This window comes from Elephas maximus, chromosome 4 (genome assembly GCF_024166365.1).
Source record: "Elephas maximus indicus isolate mEleMax1 chromosome 4, mEleMax1 primary haplotype, whole genome shotgun sequence".
Taxonomy (NCBI): domain Eukaryota; kingdom Metazoa; phylum Chordata; class Mammalia; order Proboscidea; family Elephantidae; genus Elephas; species Elephas maximus.
This window is the reverse complement of record NC_064822.1, coordinates 169308428-169323386: the sequence shown is the minus strand read 5'-3', so window position 1 is coordinate 169323386 and position 14959 is coordinate 169308428. Positions and strand designations below refer to the sequence as shown.

The 14959-nt window shown below is 42.2% G+C and overlaps 1 protein-coding gene across 1 annotated transcript in view; it reads left to right on the top strand.

Annotated features, from left to right (window-relative positions):
• The window catches only part of PAH (phenylalanine hydroxylase), an 87414-nt gene extending 73216 nt beyond the window's left edge, over positions 1-14198 (top strand). Inside the window, exons 8-13 of the mRNA XM_049881592.1 lie at positions 1264-1333; positions 5294-5350; positions 7957-8052; positions 10367-10500; positions 12229-12344; positions 14155-14198. Coding sequence (XP_049737549.1) covers positions 1264-1333; positions 5294-5350; positions 7957-8052; positions 10367-10500; positions 12229-12344; positions 14155-14198 — 517 coding nt within the window. The remainder of the gene's footprint in view (positions 1-1263; positions 1334-5293; positions 5351-7956; positions 8053-10366; positions 10501-12228; positions 12345-14154) is intronic.
• The last annotated feature ends 761 nt before the right edge of the window (positions 14199-14959 follow it).

Sequence of the window (14959 nt, the reverse complement as noted above, 5' to 3'; positions counted from 1 at the left end):
TCACCCACTCTGAGGATTTTCTCTGTCAGAAGAGACCAGGCTGATTAGAGATTTGGGGAGCCTGTGAACCAAGGATACATAACCCCCTGGCAGTAGGAATCAAGTTCTGAAGGAAGTGTAGAAGTTAGAACTACAAAGTTCCAAGCGAGAACAAGAGTCAAGCCATCTAAATACCTCCTGGATGTATGTATACCAAACCGAACTCGTTACTGTTGAGTCAATTCCAACTCATAGTGACTCTATAGGACAGAGTACAACTGCCCCATAGGGTTTCCAAGGCTGTAAACTTTACAGAAGCAGACTGCCACATCTTTTTCCTGTGAAGTGGCTAGTGGGTTCAGACCACCAACCTTCGGTTAGCAGCCAAGCACTTAACCACTGCACCACCAGGGTAGTATATGTATTAAAAAATTTTTTTTCTATTGAGTTAGATTCAACTCATAGTGACCCTATAGGACAGAGTAGAGCTGCCCCCATAGAGTTTCCAAGAAACAGCTGGTGGATTTGAACTGCCTACCTTTTGGTTAGCAGCCAAGCTCTTAACCACTGCGCCACCAGGGCTCCAATAGATGTATAGGTGATTTTAATCTTTCTTTGCCTATATTGTGTCATGGTTGAAGTTAGAGAATAGCTGGCCACTGTGCTTCTTAATTTTGCGTTTAGCCACTTTTTAGTTGGATAGGATACATGCAATCTATATAAAAAAGTCAGCAGGATGTGCAAAATGATTTTTCCTTGCCCACAAAATTTATTGCTTCAAATCAGAAAAGACCGTTCCTAATGGACCTGGCATATAAAGTATTAAATAAATACAGGGTTTCTTCCCTGACTTCTGCCTCCCTCCAGACTAAGATAGGACAGCACTATTTTTCTAATTCCTTTGGGAATAACTAAGCGTATTGTATTTGCTCAGAGATGACAATCCAAAGGAGAAGACAGGATGAAAAGTGCTGACCACTCACAGTTCACTCAGATGTATGGGAGAAACATTGGCTCTCCTGTCCCACACACTACTAGGCACACTCCTAAGACCCCCTGGCTGCTGTGTCCTGGCCTGTTCCTAACTTTATCTTCCTGTTTTCCTTTTCTCTTGTACCTTACCTCATCTGACCCCAAGTTCTGCACACATCTTATTCTTAGGTTTGAGGCCATAAGACCAAATGAGTTAGCTTCTTTCTTCCAGCCCATTCCTCATATAGAAAGTCTGAGTCACTTGGCTTATAATCCTCCTCCCCTCCAAGCTCTGTGCATTCTGTCTTTCAGTGACATCTGCCATGAGCTATTGGGACACGTGCCCTTGTTTTCAGACCGCAGCTTTGCCCAGTTTTCCCAGGTAAGGAAAAAATCTCTTCAGTTTCGTAGCTTCAGGGCCAGGGCCTGGATAGCTCAAACAAATGGAGCCCAAATAGGGGCTTATACCCTCTACAAGGGTAGAAATCAGATGCAGTTCTATGGGGCCACCTGAGACGGCAGGCTAAATATCCATCCCAGGGATCCACAGTGTGGGGTTGGTGAATCAACCACTCTCTGAATTATATGTGTGTTGTGAATTTGCCAATCTCCTTGGTCCTACCAGGTATAGCTTAAGAACATTTTCACTCATGAAGCCTTCCTTGATCCCCACGGAGAAGTAACCTCACCTTCTTCCAGGTTCTCTTTTCTCCTCCTCTTTTAGGTACTTTGTGACTTTCTACTTTGTTAGGCAGTCATTTGTCTATATTCCCTGATTAAATAAGATGGTATTTTCCAAAAATACAGTCCCAGTAGCCTGTCTCATTTTTGGCAAAAAATAAAAAGCCAAATATCTCGTCACCAGCATCAAAATAGCAGCCTAGATTTCAGTTCATCTTTGCTATAGTTCACAGTGGTGAGCAGGCTCATAATATGCCTTTTGGATGAGTAAAAGAACTATACCAAGTCTCTCTGGGTACTGAGAAGCAGCCTAGAACCATGCATGATTGAGTAGCTGGAATCATGGGAATGTTGAGTGATGGTTCTGATGTACCCACAGGCCCCTCTTCTGCTACTGACCATCTCTGCGACCTGGGAAAGTTGCTAGGTCTCCCTGTGCCTCAGTCTTCACAGGTGTGGGTCACAGGTGTGGGCAAGTGTTCTTTCTTACAAGGAAGAATGAGGATAGAATGGAATGACTCATGAGCAAATGCTGGACCGAGGCATCATTCTTACCAAAGTATGAATTCCAGAGTAATGAGATTGTAAGTTTTATAACCATTTTTCCTCAGCTGGAAGAACTAGATAGACATTCATGGTGAATGAAGAGGCTATAAATTAATATTTGAAACGAACTGACAAACCAACCAACCAAGCAAATTTTTTGCTTGTACTTGTAAAATACAGCCTGTCCAAAGAACACTGCTGCTGTTATACAGGGTTTTGAGAATTATGGAGCTCAGAGATTGCTGAACTTTCAGAAGCGGAAGTATTTAAGGATTAGTTGAATTTTGACAGTCGAAGTGTCACTGCTGGAGTGAGGCTATTGCCGACCCAGTTTTCTCAGGGAAGGAACAAATCTCTTCAGTTTTCTAGCTACAGGGCCAGGGCTTCTGAAAGTAACCAAGACTTTCAGAAACTTGGTTACTCCTGCCAAGATGCCATTGACTGCTTCAAAATCAAATTAAAAAAATGGTTTCCATTGACTGCTTAGGACAGGTTTAAAATGGGTACTTTTTACTATGACCAAAGAACAATCAGTTTTGTCCTCAGAGAATAGGAACTTTTTATTCTCGCCCCAGAAGCTATTCTGCCCAGTCAGAAAGTGAGTGGCAATCTCCCTTTAGCCATTTCCTCTTTAAGGCAGCCCTACAGAGGAGTGGACAATTATCCGAGTCAACCAATGGAAGCTACTGAGCATCTGTGTGACATGGTTCCAACTTGAATCTGGGCAGCCCCAAGGCAGGAAGTTCATTTTGAAAGTTCCCCGAGCATATCCTTTTTTGTTCTAAAGGCAGGACTTGCTTCCCACTATGGTGCAGATGGGGTAGGAATAAAGCACAGGGAAACCTTGGTGCCACTGTTTTAGGAAAGTTCTGGGCTCTCAAGGAAGAATGGTACCTAGAAGAATAGGGTGCCATATTGATTTATCAATGCCTTTTGATAGACTCAGGATTGTGGCATGTCTGGGCAGGGTGGATGAAGCAGAGATGGAGAGGGGGCAGGAGAGTAGAAGCAGATTAAGGGTGGTGTCTGAATTTGATTTGCTTTAAATCAAAGTATTAAATCAGTGGGCCAGGCACTGTTTTTGACCCAGAGATGAAGACCACATTGACTCTTGCTTCAAAGTGGCTTCAATCCTGAGTCCTGCTCTCTGTTTACACTCAATCCCTTGGTGATCTCATCCAGTAGCATGGATCAATACCATCTCTACTCTGACGATGACCAAATTTATAACTCAAGCCCAGATTTCAATCCCAAAACTCAGATTTACATATTCAGCTGCCTACTTAGCATCTCCACTTGGATATCTATTAGGCATCTCTGTTCATTCCCTTCAATACTGCACTCTTGATCTTCCCTGTCAAAGTTTCTCTACCCAGAACCAAACCCAAACTCATTGCCATTGATTTGATTCTGACCCACAGCAACCCTACAGGACAGACTAGAAAGGCCTCATAGGGTTTTCAAAGCTGTAATCTTTATGGAGCACACTGCCATATATTTCTTCTGTGGAGCGGCTGGTGGGTTTGAGCCATCAACCTTTTGATTAGCAGCCGAGCACTTCACCGCTGCACCACCAGCGTCCCTTTCCCTGCACAGAGCCCTCCCCATATCAGTTTTAGCAACTTCATCCATCCCATTGCTCAAATTAAAAAAGCTTGGCACCATCATTGACTTCTTTGTCTTCCACATGCCCCATAGCTAAATCTTTCAGAAAATTCTGTGTACTCTATCTTCAAAAATCTACCCATTTCCCATCCAACCATTTATGTAAAATCTAACCATTTCTCGTCACATTCCCTGCTACGAACCTGGTCTCAATCACTCTTGTTTCTCATCTGAGTGACTTCAGTAGCTTCCAACATCCTTTGCCGTTGACCCCTTAGAGTCCATTCTCACACAAGAGTCAGATTCAATCTTTGGTAACATAAGTCAGATCATGTCCCTCCTCTGCTCAGAATTCTTCGATGGTTTTCCATTTCACTGAGAGTAAAAGCCCAGACTCTAAATTTCCCGAAAAAGTCCTACATGATCTAGTCCAAGGCCCCTTTTTGATATCTTCTACCACCACCACCACCACCACGCTTGCTTGCTTACTTTGCACAAGCACACCGGTCTCTCACTGTTTCCTGAACCCAATGCCTTACAAAGCCCTTGAACTATCTGTACACTTCTCTTAAAATACTCTTCCCGCAGATGTCACCAGAGCCAACAACCTTGGTTCCTTCAAGTCTTTGTGCACACATCACCTTCTTAGTGATGCTCACCCTCCAACCCTATTTAAAACGGTAAACTCTTCTCACTTCCATGGCACTCCCCACCCTCTTCGCCTCTTCTACTTTTATTTCTTCTTCCTAAAGAAGAAATAACACCTTTAAAAATACCTGTTTATATGCTTGTTGTTTATTGTCTATCCCCACACACTCAAATTTAAACACCACAGAACAAGGATATTTGATTTTATATACTGCCTAGCATGTAGAAGGCACTCAATAAACACTAGCACATACAAGGCACTCAGTTTTTTGGAATGAATGAATGTGTATAGTAGGGGAGACAAATATATAAATAACCCGTACAAGAAAATGCTGTAATGAGACCAGTAGAGCAATTCTGCTGTTGGAGTTGTGGTGAGAATTTGTCCATGATATTTCAAACTCTCCAGTTTTGTATGTATCTGAGTGACTGTCTTCTGCAGTTCTTCTGTGGTATTTTCATATTACATGATTAAGACTCATTCAGGTACTCCAGGAATGTTCCAATTGTGCTGTGCGGGAATAACCACTGGACTGGAGTGAAGAGATGAGGCTTCAGACACTAGCTTACTACGTGACCTTGGGAAAGTCATTTCCCTTCTCTGAGCCTCAGTGTTCCCATTGGTAAAGTAAATACAAAGGACCAAGTGATGGTGAAAGGTTTACCCTGTTCTAGAAATCTGTCATGTTATGATTATGAATAGGGAAAGCTTGACAAAACATTCAAGGTCAGTCTGGGTTCTTCTGAAGATACTTGACCCCACACCAACATCATGGTCAAGTGCCAGTTTGGTACTGGCAGTAAAGGTTGAAGATGGGCAGACACCAGCAGTGCCAGTGACTCTGTTTTTCCACAACTACAGGAAATTGGCCTTGCCTCTCTGGGTGCACCTGATGAATACATTGAGAAACTCGCCACGGTAAACTGGAAGTCCCTTCTCTTCCTGGGTGGATGGTGGGAGTCCTAAAGGCCACAGCCCTCAGACCTTTGAAGCTTTGCTCATCCCCTGGGGAAAAAATATCAGAATGCACTGGAATGAGCTTACAAAAGTGAACTTTCACATTTTGATATCTTTTTAATGGTTTAATTTTCAAATCTGATGCATACAGATGTTTACATGTAGTTTTAAACACAGTATCTTCAAAACACCACAGCTTTAATAATAGCCTCTGAGAACCCTCAGGCACAGAACATGTGTATGAAGTAGTCTGGCTTCACAGCTTTGAAGAGGGAATATTTACATCTCTACCATGGCACTGAAGCTAGCATTAGGGTCTTTCCTTTCCCAAACAAAGGCGGAAATGGAGGTGGACTTCCAAACACATCCCTCTCATGACTGAATCTGATGAAACTCTTTCAGTGAAGCAGTAAGTCTGTGGAGCAGGTGATTTCCTTCCTTTAGAGTCCTTTCCAGTCTGAGCACATTCCTCCCCAGCTTCTAGGCCGTATCCCTTATAATTCCCTCATTCGGAAAGTTGAAAAATAAAAAACTTATAATGGAGTTTGGGACCTCAAATGAATGCACATCCACCATGAAGATGTACCAGCTTGAAAGTTTACAAATGCAATTTACCAGAAAGGCCAAACACTCCCAGAAATTTCTTTTCCACTGACCAGCTGCTAGGAGACCCTGGGCAAGTGGCTATGTTTTCCTCATCTCTAAAAATGAATTGTTGTTGTTAGGTGCTGTTGGGTTGGTTCCAACTCATAGTGACCCTATGTACAACTGAACAAAATATTGCTCATTCCTGTGCCATCCTCACAGTCATTGCTGTGTTTAACCCCACTGTTGCAGCCACTGTGTCAATTCATCTCATTGAGGGTTTTCCTCTTTTTCTTTGACCCTCTGCTTTACCAAGCATGATGTCCTTCTCCAGGGACTTGCCCCTTCTGATAACATGTCCAAAGTACATGAGACAAAGTCTTGCCATCCTTGCTGCTAAGAAACATCCTGGCTGTACTTCTTCCAAGACAGATTTGGTCATTCCTCTGGCAGTCCACAGTATATTCAATATTCTTTGCCAACACCATAATTCAAATAAGTAGAATAGTTCATATCCTGCCCATCTTAAAAGTCCATCATGAGGACTTAAAAAGTTATATTTTTGTGAACATGATTTTTAGAATGCCACATGCTGTACAGATGCAAAAAGCAGCTTTCAAAGAAGCTACAGAACTAGATAGAATCTGTCACTTGTAAGAAGGAAAGTCACTTGTAAGAAGGACTCATAGTATAATATTACCTACTGTAACAATGATCAAAGTACCCATAACCCACCTTACCTCTCAAAAAAAACAATATTTTATTACTAATGTATGGGACTGTAGCAGTCCTGGGTTCTTTCTCTGCCCTTAATTCTTTGTGTAACTTTATATACATTGTTCCAACTTCCTGGGCTGAAGATTCCTCATCTGCATGTGAGGAAGCCAGACTGACGAAGCTCTGGCAACCTTCCTAGGTTTAACATTCTCTAGTACAGGCACTGATGGTTCAGTGACATAATTCTAGCCATTCACATGGAAGACCTGGCTGTGATTTGTAGCCAATGCACCTCATATACAGCCTTCCCCATCTGTCAGTGGTGATGTGCATGTTTCTATGATGCTGAACGTGTTTCAGTGGAGCTTCCATACAAAGATGAACTAAGAGGGAAGACCTGGCAATCTACTTCCAAATATAAGCCAGTGAAAACCCTATGGATCGTAACTGTCTGATCCCCATATGATCATGGGGATGGCGCAGGACTAGGCAACACTTCCTTCTGTTGTGCATGGGGTCACCATGTGTCAGGGGCTGCCTGGGCACCAGCTAACAATGACAGCAGTCCAATAAACAGACTTAATTAATAACCCACCCCTTTTTCTCCAAGACTGTGGCTGTCTCCAGCATCTAAATGACCTCTGAGTTTCTCTTGGCCCCAGTCAGTAGCGTTATACCAGAATTCCAGGATCATTTTTCCCTGACCAGGCATTTAGGACATATTGGAACAGGAACCGTTGAAAAAAAGGACTTGGTTATTTGGGGAGGTTAACTGCAGTGGTTGACAGGTGGCATGTCAGAAACACCCCAAGTTTTAGCGTGAATGATGGGATTCTCCTCTCAATTCTCTCACCAAATCCCCCTACCTCCCACTGCTAAGCCTGAAGGGATTGCCTGATAAACCTGACCAATTTAATGGTACATCTCAGTCTAGTTGACGGTACAGATAAGAAAGAAAAAGGGATTGAAGAGTTCCTGCCATAGATAAAGGAATGTGTTAGAGGTGTCCTTTTTAGTCTCCCTCTTTTGGAGCCTCCTCAAGACCTTCCATGGCCTCCTATCACATCTTGCCTTCATCCAACTATTGATTCAACAGGTGACCAGGTAAGATGAGACATAGGTCACATAGAAGTGAGCCTTGGTCATGTTGACTCAGAGAACAGGCCTGCATGGACTCCCATTTGGACAGTGCTGTCCTTGGCCACAAGACATCTGCTGCCTTCCTGTTCCTTGGGGTGTGCTCTCAGCTTTACTTTCCATTTCAGATTTACTGGTTTACTGTGGAGTTTGGGCTCTGCAAGCAAGAAGGCTCCATAAAGGCCTATGGTGCTGGGCTCTTATCATCTTTTGGTGAATTACAGGTATGACCCTGACAGAAACCAAGGATGTATTTGTAAGGGGTGGGTACAGGAAACCATCATTGTTGAATGCTGTTGAAATCCCTTTACATCCATAATGAGGTGTATTCTAGGGTCTCATCACCCAGTGATTGGTACCTTAGCAGCTGATATTTGGTCATGATTTTGGGTATCAGAGGTAGAAATGGGCATTAGAGGTAGGCGGTGCAAGTACACAGGTCTCCAGGGCATAGGGGCCTCATTGATCCCAAGGTTGAATTGCACCTACAGACATATGCAAACACATATCAGAAAATGTGGTTAACCCTCATATCTTCTATTGATCACCTTTCTTGAGAGTGGTTGGGGTGAATTACACCCATATGTATAGGGGTGCTATGAGTTGGAATCAACTCAACAGCAGTAGTATTTTTTTTTGGGGGGGGGGATCTTGATTGTCAATTTCAGGTAGACTATGAAGACTTGATGCATTGGATACTAATGACTGAAGACCAGATGAGTTGTGGGATGACATCAAAGACATTATATATGAAAAATGCAAAAGGTCATTAAAAAGACAGGAAAAAAAGAAAAGAGCAAAATGGATATCAGAAGAGACTGTGAAACTTGCTCTTGAATGTAGAACAGCTAAAGCAAATGGAAGAAATGATGAAGTAAAAGAGATATACAGAAGCTCAAGAAGACAAAATATTATAATGAAATGTTCAAAGACCTAGAGATAGAAAACCAAAAGGGAAGAACACGCTCGGCAATTTTCAAGCTGAAAAAACCGAAGAAAAATTCAAGCCTCAAGTTGCAATACTGAAGGATTCTATGGGCAAAATATTGAACAACCTTCAGCCATTTCAGGAGATGACATATGATCAAGAACCAGTGGTGTCATGGATTGAATTGTGTCCCCCCCAAACATGTGTCAGCTTGTCTAGGCCATGATTCCCAGTATTGTGTGATTTTCCGCCATTTTGTAATCTGACAGATTTTCCTGTGTTGTAAATCCTGCCTCTAAGATGTTAATGAGGCAGGGTTAGAGGCAGTTATGTTTATGAGGCAGGGCTCAGTCTACGAGATTAGGTTATGTCTTAAATCAATCTTTTTTGCGATATGAAAGAGAAAAGTGAGAAGAGAGACTTAGGGACCTTCTTACCACCAAGCAAGAAGAACCAGGAACATGTGAGTACTTTGGACCAGGGTTCCTGTGCTGAAAGGCAGATGATGCAACCTTGATTGCTGAAAGCAAAGAGGACTTGAAACACTGATAAAGATCATAGACCACAGCCTTCGGTATGGATTACATCTCAACATAAAACCAAAACCAAAACCAAACCCAGTGCCATCGAGTCAATTCTGACTCATAGTGACCCTATAGGACAGAGTAGGACTGCCCCATAGAGTTTCCAAGGAGTGCCTGGCAGATTCGAACTGCTGACCCTTTGGTTAGCAGCTGTAGCACTTAACCACTACGCCACCAGGGTTTCCTCTCAACGTAAAGAAAACAAAAATCCTCACAACTAGACCAATGACCAACATGATAAACGGAGAAAATATTGAGGTTGTCAAGGATTTTATTTTACTTAGATCCACAATCAACAGCCATGGAAGCTGCAGTCAAGAAAGCAAATGATGTATTGCATTGGCTGCAAAAGACCTCTTTAAAGTGTTAAAAAGCAAAGATGTCACTTTGAGGACTAAGGTGCTCCTGACTCAAGCCATGATATTTTTAATTGCCTCATATGCATTCAAAGGCCAGACAATAAATAATGAAGACTGAAGAAGAATTGATGCCTTTGAATTATGGTGTTGGAGAAGAATATTGAATATACTACAGACTGCTAGAAGCACAAACAAATCTGTCTCAGAAGTACAGCCAGAATGTTCCTTAGAAGTGAAGATGGCAAGACTTCATCTCGCATACTTTGGACATGTTATCAGGAGGGACCGGCCCCTAGATAAGGATATCATACTTGGAAAACTAGAGGGTCAGAGAAAAAGAGGTAGACTCTCAATGGGTTGGACTGAAACAGTGGCTGCAAAATGGCTCAAACATAGCAATGATTGTGAGGATGGTGCAGGACTGGGCAGTGTTTAGTTTTTGTTTTACATAGGGTTGCCATGAGTCAGAACTGACTCGATGGCACCTACCACAGCAATATGAAGGGCGGGATCTAGGACATGCAAAATAATTTAGCTCACTGCATTTGGGCTGTGGTGTGGAAGGAATCAGGGTGACATGGGAGAAGATATACAAATAGCCTATGGGAGACACCAGGGATCACCGACCCTAATTTAACTGCACGAATTTTCCACTTGGGGCCTACAGTACTGCTTATCTGGCAAGCCGAAGCTCCTCCCCCTGGAGATGGAGAAGACAGCCATCCAGGAGTACACCATCACAGAGTTCCAGCCTCTGTATTATGTGGCTGAAAGCTTTAACGATGCCAAGGAGAAAGTGAGGTGAGGCAGCGACCAAGGTAGCCCGGCAGCTCTGTGGACCTCCCAACTGGGTCTGGTGCCAGTACACCAGACCCTGTGATTTATGCATATTTGCTTAGGAGAGTGAACTTAAATGCCTACAGCAATGTTGGAGAGCAGACAGAATTTATCTTCCCAGCATCCACCCTTGTCCCTTGCTATTCTGTTGAGAAGTGCCCTTTAGCCAAACCTCATTTCCCAGCTTATTAGTTGAACATGCTGTCCCCTGTAGACAACTTATGGCTGCCAACACAGCCACCTGATCCCTGCCAATCAATGTAGTCATCAAGTCCAGTCACCCAGCCCTCTTGTATACAGAGTGGCCACAAAAGTCACCCCCCTCCCACGTCCAATCAGTCACAGAAGTCTTCTGATCTGGCAGAGGCAACATTTGAGCCCAGGAGTCTGATTCCAGTGCTTGCGTTTCTAACCATTGTGCTACACCACTCTTGCCAAAGTTGGAGAGCCCTGCCAGTCTGCGTTCACCAGGGACCAACTCAGAAATATAATTTTTTCTGAATTTACATTTTATGAACCATTCTGGAATACCTTTTTAATTATATTGCTCTACGTCCTTTATGGAGCCCTGGTAGTGTAGTGATTAAGAGTTCAGCTGCTAACCAAAAGGTCAGCAGTTCGAATCCACCAGCCACTCCTTGTCAACTCTATGGGGCCGCTATTAGTCAAAATCAACTCGATGGCAATAGGTTTGGGTTTTTTTGGTATGTCCTTTATGCAGGCCCTCCTGGCAGATTCCTCCCACAGCCAGGAGTAAAGCATTGGAATACCAGGGGCCTTCAGAGCACAGGGTCCCTTCCCAACTTCAAAACTTACGGGCAATGTGACCTTGTTGAGTCACTTACCTTCCCTAAGCCTCAGTTTCCACATCCATAAAACGGGGATAGTAATAGTATCTTTTATATAAAGTTGTTGTGGAGGTTGAATTAGGAATGGTATTTGTCAAGAGTATAGAACAGTTAGGACGTAATATAGTTCCTGGTACATACTAAATTTTAGTATTATAAATTTTAGTATTAACGTAGTATTTTCTTCAACCCTGAGTGCTGTTTCCCTCTTTGAAATTGATTTTCAGGAATCTTAGAACATATATATATATATATATTTATAGCATTCCTTGGCCAGATTTTGCTCACTCTTTTGATTTTATTTAACGATAAGAGGGTTTATTTTATTTTATTTTATTGTAATGTATGCTTTTATCGTAAGCTATCTCGGTCTTTTTGCAAGTAGGTGAATACATAAATATGTGTATAGGCATGCTGTGGGAGTCGCTCGGTGGTGCAAATGCACTCAGCTGTTGACCAAAAGATTGAAGGTTCAAGTCCACTTCAAGGTGCCTCAGAAGAAAGGCCTGGTGATCTACTTCTGAAAAATTAGCCATTGAAAACTCTGTGGAGCATGGTCATGCTCTGATACACATGGGATCACCGTGAGCTGAAGTTGGCTCAGTGACAACTGCTATTGGTATATACCTATGTTGCACATACACACAGACACACAACACACAAAGGTTTCCCAAAAGGACCTCAATGAAACTCCATTTCATTTCATAGCCGCTGGATTCTGAAACTTCTGTTTTAGTGAGGCTTCATTGCTAGTAACAGCAAAGTGAAATGCCACTGGGAAATCTCCTAGAGGTAGCTCTCCCCCATTGGCACCCTTCACTGAGGTCTGTGATTTTGGTCTCAGGGATTTTGCTGCTACTATCCCAAGACCCTTCTCAGTTCACTATGATCCGTACACCCAAAGGATCGAGGTCTTGGATAATACTGAGCAGCTCAAGATTCTTGCTGACTCCATCAACAGTAAGTAATTTAAACCCTTTGTTATCACCCTCTTCCCCAGAATTAGAGGGTTGTGTTTCCTTGCCTTCACTATAGGAAAAAGAAAACGGTTATTAAAGATTGAATTAAGGAGAATAGGCACCTCCAGGTAAGCTATGGGTTTACTGAGGGAGAAAACAGTTGGCAAAAAAAAAAAAAAAAGAATTGCCTTGAGTGTCCTTTCCCCCTTTCCCTTCCGGATTGCACCCCACCCCTAGATCCATGCCACCTTACCACCCCTGACTTGTCACTGACATGACCTTCTTTCTCCTTTGCCTCTTGTTTTGGTTTCCTGGGATTGACATAACAAAGTACCACAAATGGGGTGGCTTATAATCACAGCTATTTATTCTCTCACAGCTCTGGAGGCTAGAAGTCCAAAATCCAGCTGTCAGCAGGGCCATGCTCTCTTGATGGCTCTAGGGGAGAACGCTTCCTTGCCTCTTTCTAGCTTTTGGTGGTCACCAGCAATCCTCAGCGTTCCCTGGCTTGTAGCTGCCTCACTCCAATCTCTGCCCCTGTCTTCACATGGCTGCCTTCTCTGTATCTGTGTCTGTATCTCTTCTTCTCTTCTTATAAAGACATCAGGCATTTGGGATTTAGGGCCCACTGTCATCCACTATGACCTTACCTAATGCTTACAACTATAAAAACCTTATTTCCAAATAAAGTCACATTCACAGGTACTGGGGGATTAGAACTTCGCCATATATTTTGGGGGGACACAATTCAAACCATAGTACCTCTCCAACCCTTTTCCTCTAAGAAGTCCCCAATTTATATTGCTTTTCCTGGAATCTCATCCCTTAATAGACAGTTTCTATCTACTTTCTCAATCATCAGATAGGTCTTATATGCCAACAGGAAAGAACTATGGTCTTCCAAAGTCCCTGTGTGGCACAAATGGTTTGTGCTCTACTACTAATTGAAAGGTTGGTATTTCAAACCCACCCAGTGGAGCCATGGAAGAAAGCCCTGGATATCTGATTCTATAAGGATTGCAGCCAAGAAAACTCTATGGAACTCAGTTCTACTCTGTATCACATGGGGCCACCATGAGTCAAAATCCCCTGGACGGCCACTGGGATTGACCTTCTATTCTTCCGGAACAATGAGGATATTTTAGGCTCCTTCTATGTCTATGGACAGTCTGTGCCCATATGGCCCTTTGTCAGTGTGAAAACAGCATAATGGGAGGGCCATCGTCACACCTTAGTCCATTGGTCTATTGAGCAAGGCTGCTATCCGGTTAGATCATGCATTCTCAAAATTTAATGTGCCTCAGAATCACTCAGAGAGCTAATTAAAAATTAATGGTCCTGGACTATAGCCCCAGACTAACTTGACTAACTTTGAGGTAAGGTTTGGGAATTTGTGTTTGTAATAACACCCCAGGTGATTCTGACACAGGTTTGTGTGAACCACACTTTTAAATAAAAAAAACTAGGTGCAAACATCTAAGCATAGTCATATAAAAGAGACTTGGAGCAGCTAGTGATTTCTTTTTCTAATAGGTTTTTAGAAACCTATTAACTCCTTCCTTGGGAAAAGGCTTAGGGAAAGAGGTAGCTAGTTACCTTAGCAGCTCTAGCACTTTTAAAAACTTGGGAGTATGTATACTATAACTGCCCAGATCTCTTTTCAATAAGTGAGCTATAAGCGTCTTTAGATAGGATGGCACCTAGCTTATCCATATGCTCCCCTGGTCCCCTAGTGTTTGCACACTGAGAACACTTGAAGGGTGTTTGCTCATTATGTAGGTGGCCTATGTGGATGATGTTTTTCTTTGTAGGTGAAGTTGGAATCCTTTGCAGTGCCCTGCAGAAAATAAAGTGAAATTTTGGGCAGAACCTAGTCTGTCAACTGGTGAATCTCTTGATGGAAACGCAATTGCTTCTTTCATTTCATCTGAAAAAGCCTGAAAAGGCAAACCTTAATTTTAAATGACAGACTTAGATTTTGGGGGGACAAGATGGAGGATCAACAAATAAAAATAATCTGAAATGGCTGCATATTAATATATACAAAAAAAGCATAGCAGTGGATCATTTGGGGGTCATCTTTGATGTAGAGATGATAATCCCATATTTGCAACTGATTAAAAATCAACAATATGTCACATTTTCGTCCAGATTAATTTTTTTTTGTTATTTGCCATAGAGATTTCCTAAAGGAATATATGTGATTAAATGTTAAACACAAGACTGTCATTAGAGTTGAATTTTCAGGTTTAATATGTTTTAACCCACAAGTTCATTTTCTATTCAACTGTAATTCCACTTACTGCTTTGTTATTTTGCCTATTAGATTTCCTTTAATTCAGGAGCTCATTAAAATAGTTATAAACATTAAAGTTCTATAGCATGATATACAAAAAAATTCTTGTATGTTTTATTGTAATCATAAATACTGCTGTGCAAAGTAATGAAACTCCCCACCTAACCTCCACATATTACAATATCACTATCCAATTGTCAAGTCTGTATTGGGAGATATTTTAAAGATACTTATTAGGCAATAGATGTTGACTAAGGGCCTGGCTGGTAGATATTCAGTAAATATTTATTGAATGAAGAAAATCCATTATTGAATAGCAA